Genomic DNA, 16,559 nt, shown 5'->3' with positions numbered 1-16,559 from the left:
ATAGTTATTTCTGTTATGCATATGTAACAATTCCCATGAAAATAAAAATCTGTTAAAATTGTACAACTGTATCCCCATACGCAACCGCAAAGAAGCCAGCGCAGAGTGCAGGCCCGGGGGTCAGCGAGTGAAGTGAGCAGGGGGCAAAGCCGCCTAGTGTATATATATATATACATACACATAAATATATGTACACTAGCTGTCCCCCACAGCTTTGCCCACGTAGCAGTGAAACTGGACAAGCTTCAAAAATCAATAAAAATGTAATAATTTGTATTGAAAAGAATTTATATTGATAGCTTTCGTACCCTAGGGCCTCTTGACATATAATATCTTTGGGTTTGCTGTCAGGGGTGAGAATATAGCTGTGATCTCTTTGCCAAAAATGTAAAATGTTGGCAAGGTATCTCTGGCCAAGCAGAAGGTAGGTACACTCCAACGTGAAATGTCACCACTGTATCTGTATTGTGTTCAGCTCTGACGGGAGAGCATCCCCTGCATGGGGAGAAGAGCATGTGGCCGTGATATCTCTGCCAATAAGTAGGTACCCACTAAAACACACGTAGCTGTGATCTCTCTCTCTCAAAAACTTCAAACTTTACTCTTTAACAATCCCTAGATCAGGGGTCTCCAACCTTTTTTCCCCTGATAGGTACTTTTACAAAATGAAAATGGCCGAGAGCTATTCATGTTTTCTAACATTTATTCTCATAGCTTATTTCATCCCCAACAAACTGAATAAGCTTGTTTTGCCTGAACATTTACAAAACGTTGGTGACCACAACTCACATTTTGCATTAAAACATCACAAAAAATATTAAGTTCACCTGCAAGTGCATTTTGTATGTCTGTATGCATTTTCTAGTGTATCTCACACTATTGAATTAAAACATGAATGCTGCCAAAACAAAACAATGCAATTCCAAATACACAGATATTCCTTACATGTCACTGTTTCACAGTATTCACAGGTCCAGTTGCATGTGTGGTGTGTTTTTTAGTTAGTCAGATGACTGGCACTGCATGGAGTCAACAAGAGAGGCAGATGTATGGTGGAGTGTAGCCACTCAGGTTCACTCTTCTGCAGTCATTTCAATGTTCATCCGTCAGTCTTGTTCTGAACTTTGATTTCATGACATTCATGTCAGACTCACAGAGGTATGGAGACCCAAACAATGCAGACATTTTCAGTACTGCTTGGTGAAGAATCTTAGAGTTACAGTATCTGGCTCTACTAAGCCCTAGAAATGCTGAGAATGCTGTTGAGACTTTAACTGCATGTTATTTTGAATGTTTACTAATATATAATATATAAAATCCAATGTCTGTCCATCTGTCTGCTTTTCACGAGAGAACTACTTGAAGGATTTAGATTGGGTTTTTTTTTATAATTTGCTTGAACATTCTGGTTGATTTTGCGGCTTCTGTCATTTCACTATGTATCATAATTTGCTTGTGGTACTAATGTATTTGCGTGAATCCTAGAAACACGCAATGGGCCTCCTCACTCATTTGCCAGCTTCGGGGCATGTACCTTAACTCCGCTTAGCTAGCAAACGAGAGAACAATTGAATTCAACATTGTTTGATATTTAAAATAAAGTGTTACTTAGGTCTTGTTGAGTTTGAGTCCGGGTATTCTCTTAAGTCTATGCCACATTGAAAAGATAGATTGCAATTCAGATTGTGGATCATGATTTTGTGAAGGATCGTGATATGATTTTTGTGGAAAGATCGCCCACCCCTAATTGGACTAATTAAGTTTTCAAATTTATGTAGGATTCATTAAGCTTTTGGTGAGCTACTTGGAATGGGGTTGCGCACTAATGACAGATCGCGAGCGACCCCTGCTCTAGATGATAATGTCTGCTGAACAAACAGGTATCGCTAGCTAAGCGAAGGTAAGGTACACTCCAACACGTTGTCGAGAGATACAGCAACTCGAATGGTGGCTGGCGTGTGATTGAGAACGGTCCCACCCGCAAAATCAACCGGCATGTTCAAGCAAATTATAGAAAAAATCCAAAATCTAAATCTAAAAAAAATCTAAATCAAAATCTAAATCTGTTAAGTAGTTCTGTCGTGAAAAATGGACAGACAGACAGACAGATATATATATATATATATATATATATATATATATATATATATATATATATATATATATATATATATATATATATATATATGTATTATAAAAACAAATCCTGGAAAGCAAAAGCAAGGTGAAGATACGTGATCTTCTCGGAAGTTCTCGTTAGACATTTAAAAGACCCACGAGACAAAAGAGGCTTGCCACGGAGCGTCTCACGGGGACAGTAAACATGAGACTTGGTGCCAAGTGTTTGTCCCAGGGCCCTCTCGCTGGGACATGGAAGATGAGATTCTTGAAAGACATGCCCTACTTACAAAAGATATATAAGAGCACACCCATCAAAGAACAGTCAGTCATAGTAAAAGCACGTAGTGCACACAGATCATATGCTCTCAACACATATAAAGCGTATAAGGACAATACGGAGAATAGAGACCCAAAGGCGTTGGAGAGAAAAAAAGGCAGATAAGACATTATGAAAGCAGTGGAATTCAAACGGCTCAAACAAACGATGGTGTAATACACATGCAGAGAAAGGTGAAGAATATGAAAGCAGTAAAATTCGAAAGTATTGTAGTGTCCCAGCCAGGTTGAAGCCTTTTTGGTTTTAAGTGGCTGTTCGGTCCGATTGAGGGAGGGCGAAGTACAGCACAGAAGACTGATAGCGGAGTACTGATTGATGCGGTAAATTGGGCGAGACCCGGGGGAGGAGGGGTTGGAGAAGGTGCTAGAAAGTTGTGTTTGGGGTTAAGAAGTCAGCGATTGTTCAAGTAAAACTTTTGTGACACTTTATCATATCAGTTAGTACAGTATCAAAGAAAAGATCGCATTACCGAAAAACAAAAGGTGATTAATCATCAGAACCAGGTGTAATTGAAAAAAGAGCAGGACAAATCGTGGTCAGAAATAAAAGGCAAAGAGTAGACAACAAAGTCTTTTCGCCTTTGCACCATTCAATGCACAAAACGTTGATTTACACAATAATGGACCATACACTATGAGAATCTGTGGTCCTGCAACAGTTAAAGTAATGACAAGTTGAATTTCAAAGAATACACAATTCAGTCAGGTGTATATTTATGATCACAGAGAAGCGATTCAAATTTTAACAGGCAAAAAGAAAGGTAATGTATATATTCCGAGAATATCATTACACACCAGAGGACATCGTGATATGCCATTCCTATTAAAATGTTTACAGTTTGCTGTGAGAATAGCTTTTGCTATCAAAATAAATAAATCACAGGGACAAACATTAGAAAAAGTTGGATTATTTATTAGAGAAACAGAAACAATATTCACTCATGGGCAGTTGTGCGTTGCGTTGTCACAATGTGTCTCCAAAAAATATTGTTTTTAATGAAGCTTTTAAGTAAAAGTGCAAATAATGAAATTGAAACAATTCCAAAGAAAAAAAAATAAAATTGTATATCTGATTAACCAAACACAGGGATTGGCAAGCGAAGCGAGCTGGGGGCGAAGCCCCCTAGTGTATATATATATATATATATATATATATATATATGTAAAGGACCGAGGAGACAGTAGCAAGGGTTGGGGTTTTCCGGCCCCGTATATTGTAAATCAGAACAAAAAAAGCTGGTCAAAATTATAAACAAACAGTTCATAATGCGCGACGCCGACTCCTGGCGTCGCGCCATTTTATTGGGGAGGAGCCGGAAGTGGAGGATGCGGGAAGGACCGCAAGGGAGGATGGGAAGGATGACGCCAGGGCAAGATGGCGGAGGAAGGGCGGAAGTATCGCACTGCGGTCAATCCAAGCCTATGGTGCAGGAAGGTCTTTCTTTCTACGAGGAAGCAGAGGGAGAAAGTTAATACCCCACCATTCCCTGGCGGCGAATGGTTTCCCAGGTGCTATCGAATCAATCCGCCCTCCTACTCGCGTGCGTGACACGATCCCCCTTAGCCCAGGACCGCCAGGTCGGGCGGACCTAACCGAGAGGTCGTGAATACGAGAGAGGGCATCGGCATTGGCCTGAAGGGTGCCCGCCGATAAGTGACAGTGAACTTATACGGCTGTAAGTCCAGGAACCACCTGGTGACCCGCGGATTCGACTCTTTGTGTAGGGACATCCACTGAAGTGCAGCGTGATCAGTCACCAGAGCGAATTCGCACCCAGCAGGTAGTAACGGAGGTGGGTCACTGCCCACTTAATGGCCAAGGCCTCCCTCTCCACTGCCGCGTACCGGGTCTCCCGGTCCATCAGTTTCCGGCTAAGGTACATCACAGGGTGCTCGACACCATCGACGCTTTGGCTCAGCACGGCACCCAGGCCTGTGTCCGAAGCGTCGGTCTGGAGAATAAACGGAGCCCAAAATCGGGCGTCCGTAACACAGGTGCCGGCGTTAGGGCCTTCTTTAGGTCACTGAACGCGTGTTCTGCTTTGTCGGTCCACACCACGTATAGGGGCGCCCTTTTTGTCAGGTCAGTCAAGGGTGCTGCTCTTCGAGAAACGGGAACAAACCGGCGGTAGTAACCGCAAGCCCCAAGAAAGCCTGCACCTGTTTCTTGGTACTCGGACGGGCCATTCTAAGATGTCTTTAACTTTGGAGCTCTGTGGCGCACCTGTCCTTGTCCCACGAGGTAGCCTAAATATTTGGCCTCCTTTAATCCAAAAAAACACTTCCGGGGGTTTATGCGGAGGCCGGCTTTAGCCAGTGTTCGGAGGACAGCTGCGACCTGCAGTAGATGCTCCTCCCAGGTGCCGGAATAGATGACAACGCCACTCCCGGTAGGCGGCGCTATAGGACTGGTGGGGCTTCAGCACTCTATCTACCAGACGTTGGAAGGTCGCCGGGCCCGTGCAGCCCAAATGGGAGGACCTTGTACTGCCAGTGCCCGCTAGGGGTGCTAAAGGCCGTTTTCTCCTTTGCGGATGCCGTTAAAGGAATTTGCCAATACCCTTTGTCATGTCAAGGGTAGTCAGATACGAGCCGTACCCAGCCGCTCAAGGAGGTCGCCAATGCGGGGCATGGGGTAGGCATCGAACTTGGAGATCTGATTCAGGCGTCTAAAGTCATTACAGAACCTCCAGGAGCCGTCTGGCTTGGAGACGAGGACAATAGGGCTGGACCAGGGACTATGGCTCTCTTCAATTATGTCCATGTCCAACATACGTTTCACCTCCAGTTCGACCTCTGCGCGTTTTGCCTCCGGAGTCGGTAGGGCCTCCCGGACGATTACCCCGGCTCCGTGACTATATCGGTGCTCAATCAGCGTCCGGCCGGGTGACTCGCTCACTACCTCGGGATGGCTCGGAGTGTTTGGGCTAACTCCTGCCGCTGCTTGGGGTCAGCTCTTCGCCGAGGTTAAGGGCAGTTGTGCTTGCGAAAGGGAGAGTGACCTACGGGAGCTGGGAGCTCCTCTCTATCTCTCAGGGCTTTAACAGGTTGACATGATAGATCCTCTCACTTTCGGTCGACGATTGGGCTGTTTCACCAAATAGTCGACGAGTCCTTTTCTCTCCTTAACCTCGTAAGGCCCTTGCCAGTGAGCGAGCAGCTTCGAGTGGGAGGCGGGGCGAGCACCATAACTCGGTCCCCCGGGCGGAACTCCCTGAGGACGGAGTTGCGGTTGTAACACCGGCCTGCGCTGCTTGCGCACGAGTCACGTGCTCTTTTAGGAGGGGCCTGATCTTTGTGAGTCGGTCGCGCAGTTGCGCACGTACTCAAAATGTTAGAGGAGGGAAGAGCCTCCCTCCCAGCCTTCTTTTAGGATGTCGAGGATTCCCGGGGTTGTCGCCCGTATAGTAATTCAAAGGGGAGAAGCCTGTAGAGGCCTGGGGTACCTCCCGGTAGGCAAAAGCACGGCGGGAGGAGCTGGTCCCAGTTCCTGCCGTCGCGCTGACTACCTTGCGGAGCATCTGCTTAAGCGTCTGATTAAACCGTTCGACCAACCCGTCAGTTTGCGGGTGATAGACTGACGCTTTCAGGTGCTTTATCTGCAGTAATTTGGCTACCTCCTTGAACGTATCCGAAGTGAAGGGCGTACCCTGGTCCGTGAGGACCTCCTTGGGTATGCCCACGCGTGAAAACAAATTAACCAGTTCCGTGCGATGCTTTTAGTATTAGCGGGCGCAGGGGAACCGCCTCTGGGTACCGGGTGGCATAGTCCACCATGACTAGGATATACTTGTGGCCACGGGTTGAGGGCTCCAGGGTCCCACCAAATCGACCCCTATCCTTTCAAAGGGGATGTCCACGAGGGGAATAGGGACTAGAGGAGCACGGTCCCTCCTAGGAATCTGGCGGGTCTGGCACTCGGACAGGATTGACAGAACCGCCGGACCTCCTCATTGATCCCAGGCCAGTAAAAGCGGGCTTAATCCTCTCCAGTGTTTTTCGCCCCGAGGTGGGCCTAGGAGGTGAGCATGTGCCAACTCGCATATCTCCCGCCGGAAGGTACGCTGAATTAGCAACAACTTCCGCACCTCGCCTCATGGGTAGCCACTCGGTACAACAGATCATTCTCAAGGACAAAGAAGGGTTCCGCGGTGTGGATCCGTCCGCTGTTGAGCTGTTAGGCAGAACGACGCATTCGGGCAAAGCGCAGGGAGTCATCATTCCACTGCTCCCTCTTAAAGGAGGCCGGCGTGGACCGAAATTGATGGTCCAGGCCGAGAGGGTCTTGGGGCCTGGGCCGGGAAGAGTTCCTGGCTAGTCCCTTCTCCGGCGGAATCTTCGGGTCAAGGTCCGTAGCCATGGAAAGGTCCCCCGAGACACCAGCGCCCATAGGGCCTGCCCTTGTGCACGGCGTGGAGGCCGCGGAGGGGTGCCTTTTCCCCTCATAACAAGATCCAACGAGGCCCGGGAGCGCGAATGGCTTACCGCTGATTCTTTTAGACCAGTCTTGTCCCAAATCACTGGGAAGGGGGTCAGGTAACACAGCGACCGTCATTTGGATTGGTTCCCCTTCCAGGTGACATAGCAGTGGCGAACGATATGACCTAGTCCCCCATGCACACAGGTGACCAACAAATGCTGTTTTAACCACTGTTGCGGTAAGACAAACGGCGAGCAACAATGGTAATGTTGCTGCGGAATCAAACAAAGCCACCCCGGCGTGCCCATTTAGTAACACCACTTCCGTGATTCGGACTCGCCAAGGGATGCGGCGGGTACAATACCTCTCCGATGACGTCCAGCTGCAGTCCATAGGCTTGAAACAGCGCGGCGGACCCGGTCTCTCTCTGGCTCTGGCTGGCGCTTCTGCAGCGCGTCGAGGGGGCTCGGGGTGGCCGCCCGTCCCTGTCGGTTCCAGCGAGCAGGCTTTTCTGACCCCCAAGTCGGAGGACCGCCAACTGACGCTCCAGGACGTCGAGGAGGCCCGACATGTTCTGGTAGGCGTGTCCCCGGACCTGCTGGGCGAGGGAACTGGGCATCGCATTGACCAGGCCTTCACAGGCCACCCGCTCGACCACTTTCCGCCCGTCGGGTCCCTCTGGCCGTAGCCAGCGGCCCATCTTGCCCCAGAACTCGAACGCCTGGGCGCGAAGCGGCTTTTCAGGGTCAAAGACCCAGTTCCGCCATTCGGCCGCCTGCTGGCCCGGCTAATGCCGTAGCGGGCCAGTATTTCGGGCTTGAGGAGGTCGTAATTAGCGGCCTCCTCCTCAGGGAGGTCATAATAGGCCAGCAGCGAATCCCTTCAGGTATGGCGCCAGGATGGGCGCCCACTCGGACCGCTGCCACTCGTTCCGGGTGGCCGTCCTCTCAAACATGCCCAGGTATGCATCGGCGTCCTCCGAAGGGCCCATCGAAACCAAAGGAGGAGGCTGCTGTCTGGGCGGGTCTGGTCTCGCCGTTGGGCTTCCACTAACCTGGCCTTTGTGGCCTCCAGCTCCCGGTGGTGGCGGCTTGCGCAGCTGCAGCCTGGAGCTGGTCATTCATAACCTGCAGCACCGTGTTGAGGTCCTGTCCCTCCGTCATTCGGGATCTCTATCCTGCCGGCTACGCCACTTGTAAAGGACCGAGGAGACAGTAGCAAGGGTTGGGGTTTTCCGGCCCCGTATATTGTAAATCAGAACAAAAAAAGCTGGTCAAAATTATAAACAAACAGTTCATAATGCGCGCCGACTCCTGGCGCGCGGCCATTATTGGGGAGGAGCGGAAGTGGAGGGATGCGGGAAGGACGCAAGGGAGGATGGGAAGGATGACGTCAGGGCAAGATGGCGGAGGAAGGCGGAAGTATCGCACTGCGGTCAATCCAGGCCTATGGTGCAGGAAGGTCTTTCTTTCTATGAGGAAGCAGAGGGAGAAAGTTAATACCCGCCATTCCCTGGCGAATGGTTTCCCAGGTGCTATCGGATCAATCCGCCTCCTCCTACTGCGTGCGTGACAATATATATATATATATATATATATATATATATATATATATATATATAGTACATAGATATACATATATATATATAGAATTTACATTTCCCTCATATTTCCAGTCCCTGTATGGTTATCACACCTTTCATAACATAATATTTCAGAATTTCAGAAGTTTGAATATCTGTGAATGTCAGTGCATCATGGTCTGACAGTTGTATCATAACCAGTTGGAACCAGATGTTTTTATTTTGTGGTATTTATGTCCATTATAACACTTATTGAAATCCTAATTTTCTTTGCATTCAAACTTTCATTCAGAAATTAGTTTGCAATTTAGTTAGCATGACATGAGCATGACACCAAAAGAGCTGCTCCCTAGCAGCATTCAGAGCCATTTGTACTCGTGTCTGTACTTCCTATCACTTAATTGTCAGTATTTGAATAAGGCACCACAAAAGGAGCGAACACCACAAAAAAGGTGAATTGTTAAGAAAATAGAAGGATGGATGTATAGGTATATAGACCTATTGCAATCCAAAATAATTTCTGGATCAAATTCTTACTCCTGCTATTAATGATGAGTTAAATAGTAGCCCCTTGAACTTTCCTACTGCCTCACAGCTTCAATGACCTTGAGTTAGTTTTTTTTGGCCCATTCACTGTCTAGGCCAGAAATACTGTAGAGTTTGCAGGATCTTCTCAATTCCATGAGCGTTCTTTGGTTTGCTGTATGCCAAAGATCAATTTGTTAACGGGTGGCTATAAAAGAAACTTGTGATGACTGTGGATGTTTGTTGGATCATTGTGCTCTATGATACTTGGGTGTTCTGACTGGCTCCAGTCTTAGGTTGATGTTGACTCAAATGACTTTGATTAACTAGATATAATATGACTTTGATTAATAGAATTAGCACATTAAAAAAAAAAGTTAGGTTGCGTGATCAGTAATATGTGGAAGCTAATTCAGTGTTTTACACTCATTATACAACTTCTGAAGGGTAAATGGTATAACTTGTTCATTAGACCAGAACATTCCGTGCCAAATTTCCACCAAGCAGTTAATGTTTTAACCAGGGATAGAGAGTACAGTGGTACCTTGGTATACGTCCGCTTTGGAATAAGTCCAACTTGATATACGTCCTGTTTGGAACACGAAAAATTTTGCTTGGTATACGACCTTTGTTTGGAATACGACTCGTGTGCTAGAACACCGCACGCTACCCTTGTTTACCTCTCTCGAGCCAATCTACGATTGCCCACGAGCGTCAGTACGCCAGTTGCTAGCATTCAGTGAACAACCCGTGCTATAACTCTCTGTGAATTTTTATGTGATTTTGTGTTTTTTTGCGTAAATTTGAAATGATGGTTGAAAAAAGAATGAAGGTGGCATGCGTATCCGGGACATGGCTGCTGCATACCATATGCCAAGATCTACGATTGTGAAAAACAAAGACGTTATTAAAATGTTAAGTGTGGTTAAATTTTCATTTATTTCATCTAATTGCTTTTTTATTTATGTATTTTAGTATTAAGTAGTGTTTAAATTATTTTATACAACCCCATCAATGGATAATATGCCAATAACAATAGGATTTTTTTTTCATGGGAATGGATTAATCATTTTCCCTTTATTTCTTATGGGAAAAATTCATTTGGTATACGTCATGTTTGGTATAAGTCAAAGGATCTGGAACGGATTAAGGATTTATACCGAGGTACCACTTGTATATTAAAAATTTTAAATACCACAGTTGTCAATAGTGGGAATTGTTCTTCTCCTTGTAGCTTTATTTTAAAGGATCCACAACCTTAAATCAACAATGAACAGGCCATCTGTTTAAAGTATCTGTTGCTAAAATCATATCATCTTCTTTCAGACCAGTTCTGGACTGCACCAGAGCTGCTGAGAGACTCAAACCTGGAACGGAAAGGTACTTTTAGAGGCGACGTTTACAGCTTTTCCATCATAATGCAAGAAGTGATCTGCAGAAACTCCCCATACTGCATGACTGATATGCCCAGTGATGGTAAGTAGCATTGCTTGTGTAGTCTGCTTAACATTAAATAACTTCTTCTTCTTCTTTTGGTGACCTGTTAGGGGTCACCACAGCGGATCATCTTGTTCCATATCTTCCTGTCCTCTTAATATTAAATAACAACTTATTCACAATTTTTTCTCAGTACCTATAATTTCTCATGACCTTTTTTAAAAATGTTTAATTTCCAAAACCTGAGAATCAATGCATTTACTGAAATTCTCTTAGGTTGACCTTCTGCCAAAGCCTATGTGCATTTTTCTGAGGAAATACTTGTTCAGATTTGCAGCCCCCATGTCTGATGTGCAAATATCCATTCTCAACAGTCTTCATGAGACGGAAGAAGCAGCTCATGATGATGTCAGATTTCACCAATGGGTTTGGCTCAGCTTTATCTTGTAACAAATCGATCTCTACTCTTCATCACATCTAGATGTTTACCTGTTTTACAGCTTTCACAGTACTCACATAATTTGAATTATCATATAATTTTTTCAATTACTTTTTCAAAAATTCTTTGATCCACATGAAAAGCAATGCATCTAGTAATAAATGTAAAATCACATAAAACACCTGACAGACTGTAAGTGCGTGATCATGAGCTCTGCACCAATGATGACATGTTTGAAGAATTAATGACATGTTGACAACACAAACATTCCTGATCAATTTTTCCACAGAAACATTGTCGTTATGGGGTCTTGTTCAAAAGGCAGATGCCACAAACCCTTATCTTAAGGTTTGTGGGGTGTGGGCCAATTTATTGCATGGTCCCTAATGCTAAAAATTAGATCGGGTGCCTGACCTTAAACTTTAAAAGGTGCCTAATCTTAAAATTGTCCTTCCTGTTGTTTGTTTTAGACTGGCCTACCCCTACTACAAACCCTGAACTTAAGGTTTGTGGGGGTAAGTTGAACAAGATGGCGTCTGCTTTTTGAACAAGACCCTCGTTGTGTAGGTTGGTGTCAGCGGTTCAGTCTGTTATCCAGTAAGTCAGTGCTTCTCAAACTCTGTCCTGGGGACCCAGCTGTGACTGCAGGTTTTTGTTCCAACCAACTTCCATTTTTCATTGGACTCTTAGCCTAATTAAGTGAGTTGTTATTTCCCAGTTTCTGTGTTTTGGAGTCAATGTTGAAATTACAAACTAAGTTGGTAACTGGTAGATTTTTATTAAAATGTAATAAGCAGTTATATGAGGAATATGTAGTTTTTTTAAGTAACAGTATTTTCAAGCTAATTTTAATTCTGCTTTTCCAAGTGCTCTGGTTATTTAATTGATTATTTACTAATCAGTGAGTCTGACACTGAAGTCGTTGCTGCTTTAAATCATCCTGGGTGTCTGCTGTGCTGGTGGTTCATGGTCACTATTAGGTTTAAATGAATGGAGCAAACTACACAGGAAAAGGGGAAAATAATAGGAAAACAACAAAAAAGACTTTAGCATTTATAGCTTTAGAAAAAAACAGATAGTAATATTTGTAAATGTCTTGTAAATGTAAAAACCATACTGTTGTGTTTTTCTGAATGCAGAATAAGAGAAGAGTAAAAAATGACTAGCTGATTAAATGAGATCAGTTGTTATCAATTATTATCACTGATTGTGAATCTGGTTAGAACAAAAACCTGCAGCCACAAGGGGTCCCCAGGACCGAGTTTGGGAACCACTGCAGTCAGTCCCTCCATAAACTTTCCATTTATCATCTCACCTTTTAGGTGGTCCAAATATGTCTGAAGCTAACAGCAAGATTGCAGCTTTGCTGTGTTGTGCCTCTTTGTGCTTGCATTGACATGTTCGGTTCCCTTTTGAACTTCCACCCTTTTAGATGTAGTTCATTTTTATTTGGCTTCTCTTGTAATGCATGTCAGGACTGTCATTCCATTCAATGAAGCCATATGTGCTACTGTTTGTTATGTGTTGTGGATACACAATCGACATTTTACAACAAGAGCCAGCATGTATGAACTTGAACAAGACCAGCAAGCAAAGCGCTGAGGCCAAATGTTGGGGGGGCGCCACAGACAACAATGAAATTGCTTTGAGAGACTTTTTCATACTTTTGGTCAAGATCACATTTGTTCATTTTTCATCCATTCATTTTATCACTCCAATTTCTAATAACCCTGAAGTGTAAGTGCTGATTAAAAATGGATGGATGGTAAGTATAGATAAAATGAAAAACCCAAGGAGAAACAACAGCGACACACAAAGAATGTGTTGATTCCACTGAAACAATAAATGGGTAAGGAATTGAAGCCTGCTCCATTGAACATTTAGGAAGCACCGTTAACTACTGTGTCATAATATCATATAAATTAGTGTTGTGAATTGAAAATAATTTGCATTCTGGAATAAAATGAATAACAAAAGCCTACCACATTTTGGCGGGGTTACATATCTACTTTACTCATAGTGTATAAATCTAGGGCTACATGTACAAAGTGGTCATATACACATATTTTTTGGCTACCATAATCATGTAATCATTTCTACGTGAACTTAAGTATTATCAGTATTCGTAGTCGTCTACCCAATGAACAGCCCACAGGCTAGTACTGCAGGTCTCCACTGGCGCTATTGTATTTTCCATTCTTCAAGTCTAACCAGCCAATGAGCAAGAAATGTAACCTGCATGTTACTGAAATCTCAGAGGTTCTTCTCAATACACTAATCAATCTGAACAGTGCAGGAGTTTCACAAGACCAGGAAACATTTAAAATCACCATATTTATTGTAATTTGTATACATTACCAATTTGTAGTGAACTTTTGTCAGATGCCAAGATTATTTGTTAAGAAACAAACAGTAATCACCAAATGTGAGAAATAACCATAAGATGCAAAACATGAAAGTATGGGCCACATGATTAAGTTTCAATGTGGCCTTTAGTGAGATCTATTGTGATTTTTGTCCACAGAGATTATTAAAAGAGTCCGGAAGCCTCCTCCGCTTTGTCGACCATCCGTTTCAGTTGACCAAGCTCCAATGGAGTGCATCCAGATCATGAAACAATGCTGGAGTGAACAACCAGAACGGCGGCCAACATTTGACCAAATTTTTGACCAGGTGATCTTTTTTAATTCCTTTTGATTGTCTTCGTTGATCCCCTTTACTTTTTGCATATCTTTTCAATGGCCTCTGGCCTTTCTACTTTACCCTGCTTTTTACAGCCATGTTTAATTTGCAGAGCAGATAATTAAAACTGTGAATTTTATTGAAATAAATCAGAAGTTATGTATTATAATCCGGAAGACTGAAAGTATAGGGAAAGTATTGTAATTGTCTAAAAATTGATTTTGAGATTTTAATGAAATCTCCACGTTTTAGACCTCCCTGAGTCCATTTCTGGAATTATGTATACTGTATGTGTCTGTGTGTGTATGTAAACACGATAACTTGAGTATGCTTTCACTTACGTCAAACAAATGCTGTATACAAGTATTAGGTACAAAAGCTATTTCTACTAATCGGAAATGGTACTTTACCTTTTATTCATTTAGCTGTAGAGTCCGATTTATTCAACTTTACTTTTATAATAATTGTTCAGTATATTATTAACTTGTTCTTGATAGTTCTTTAATGTACATAGTATAAAAATATAATCATTGTCTTCCGGTTTACTCCTCAAATATCCGTCCCCATTTCTGAGTATACAAGAAAGTCTAGGGGAGACCACTCACGATTTTTTGTTTAGAGAATAGATTTCATATTTACAGCATATCATTAGTTACCTGATAGGAAAGCAGTTAGCTTTGTCACTTCACACAACTTGAGCCCAGTTTGATTCCAAGATGAGCTACAGTATATTATGTGGGCAGTCTGTCTGTTCTCCACTTGTTTGTATGAATCTCCTACACAGACTTTTGTTCCCAAGATTCTGTATGTTGTCCAGTTGATTGTCCATTGTGGATTGTGTGTGTGTGTGTGTTGCTGCATGCTTTGTGGTCATCTGAGGAAATATTGGGGTGCCAGCTCGTGCTCTCCATTTATCAATAACTAACAAAAATAGCACACAATGGCACTATTACAAACATCTCGAGAGTTGGTCCAGAATGAGACGCCACTTTCTTTGATTGTCTTTCCTTTATACTCCTCTGACCAGAAGGAATGGAGTCAATTGTCCTCACTGGGTGTCTTCCTCTGGCTGTGGGAAGAGAAATAGACAAGTGACAGTGCCCCCTCTCATCTCAGGGTGGGACTGCTTTCCCAAGATGTGTCAGGATGGCAATCCACAGACACATGCGTGACAGTGTCAACATGACATGATTGCTTTTTGTTTTTTTCATGTTTGGGTTTGAGTTTGATTCCTGGCTCAGTCACTTGCATGTCTTTCATTAGTTATCTTAACTGCAAAATACAAATAAACATAAGGCTAAATGTAACGAACCTCATGAATATTTTTTTCTGTTGGCAAATGCTTAAAAATTAAGAAATTTTCATCCTGTTTGAACCTGCATCGTTTTACTTTTTTGCTTGTATTAAAAGGTATTTAGTTATATTCATACTGTCATTTAAAGTTTGTATTTGATATTCTAATGATGCTATCTGCCACAGCAGTTATTAAAGGGAGACTTGTTACACTATTTTCATGTTGCCTGTCACTCTTTTAGGTTTGCATTTGACTTTAATAGCAGAAGTTGCTAAGTCTCTTCACAGCTTGGCCTATTCGAACATTAGAGCAATCTAGACGAGAAGAGGCCATTCAATGCTACAAAGCTCACCAATGCTACCCTGTTAATTTATCTACAATGACATCAAGTCCTACTGTCTACCAAACTACTTGGCAACTTATTGGATATGTCTGTGGTTCTCTGTGTGATGAAAAACTTTCTGACGTTTGTGCAAAATTTACCCTTAATATGGACCCCAGATGTACAGAGCATATAGAATTCAAGACTTTGGCTGGAATTCTTCATAGGTAGAGTCTCATATCCCAGTATTGCACAGCTTTTGACATTAGTGTTATCCTAACATCGACTTATCACAGCTCCAGGGTATTGTGGTACTCAAAGTATGAGAGAAACAAAATCAACAGTGATCCTTGAGAGCTCAGTATCTTTTGAAGAAGCACAAGTATCACAAATCATGAGGCCATATAAAGGAGTGTGAATTCTGAAGCAAAAAAGCAGGAACCATCACTGGAACAAAAGCTCAAAGCCATCAGGTTTAAAAATAAGTATAGAAGAAGTACAGACATGCAAAATTCCAAAATGAAAGATCAGCAAAGCATTTTGTAATGATGTGCAACGTCCAATGTGCAATTTTAGAGCTCTGACACATTATTATTGTAACCAGCACATATTGGGAAGAGCCAAGGGAAACATCTGATAGTATGGTGCTGTTGCTGGGGTTCTTTATAGCTTATCTTACATTCTTCTAAATTCAAAGTCACCCAGAGCATTTGCTGTGCAGGACTGTTGCTAGAGTACTTCATAGTTAGCCTTATACGTATAATCTCATGTTCAGAATTTAAGCGTAGTAGATTTTGCTCAGATTTTGCATAATTACAAAGATGCATTATAAATATCTAGGATTAAAAAAGGATAATAATATTCCATTTAAGTCAATTTGTTTAAAAGACCAGACACACAACTTCATCTTCCTCTTCTTTTCCACTTCTGCGTGGGGTTGATGCACTTGATCAACCTTCTCCTGGCACCTCAGTCCTGTACCTCCTCACCAGTAAAGCCTCTTTCTTTCAGACCTTCTTTTACTTTATCCATCCACTTCTGCTTTGGCCTCTCTCACCTTCTCTACCTCCTTGCACTTCCATTCACATCACTCTTTTGCCCATATATTTATTGTCTCTCCTCATCACATGACCACATCACTTCAATCTACTTTCCTGCACTTTCTTAGATATCTCTTCTTTTGCTGTCTCTCTCTGATTGTCTTATTTCTTATTCTGTCCTTTTTTGTAACTCCACATATCCATCTCAACATTCTCATTTCAGCCACGTGTAACTTCTTCTCCTGTGCTTCCTCTACTCCCCATTGTCTTAGCTCCATAGCTCATTGCTGGACTTACCACTGTCTTAATTCTTCGATCACACAATACTCCTGATACCTTCATCCACTCTATGGGTTATATT

The 16,559-nt window shown here is 43.1% G+C and overlaps 1 protein-coding gene across 1 annotated transcript in view; it reads left to right on the top strand.

Annotated features, from left to right (window-relative positions):
- The window catches only part of LOC120526471 (retinal guanylyl cyclase 2-like), a 100,062-nt gene that overhangs the window by 42,309 nt on the left and 41,194 nt on the right, over positions 1 to 16,559 (top strand). The window contains exons 10-11 of the mRNA XM_039749637.1: positions 10,311 to 10,460; positions 13,385 to 13,533. Of these exons, the coding sequence (XP_039605571.1) occupies positions 10,311 to 10,460; positions 13,385 to 13,533 (299 nt within the window). The remainder of the gene's footprint in view (positions 1 to 10,310; positions 10,461 to 13,384; positions 13,534 to 16,559) is intronic.

Source organism: Polypterus senegalus, chromosome 3 (genome assembly GCF_016835505.1).
Source record: "Polypterus senegalus isolate Bchr_013 chromosome 3, ASM1683550v1, whole genome shotgun sequence".
NCBI classification, from domain to species: domain Eukaryota; kingdom Metazoa; phylum Chordata; class Cladistia; order Polypteriformes; family Polypteridae; genus Polypterus; species Polypterus senegalus.
This window is presented reverse-complemented; position numbering and strand designations above follow the sequence as displayed.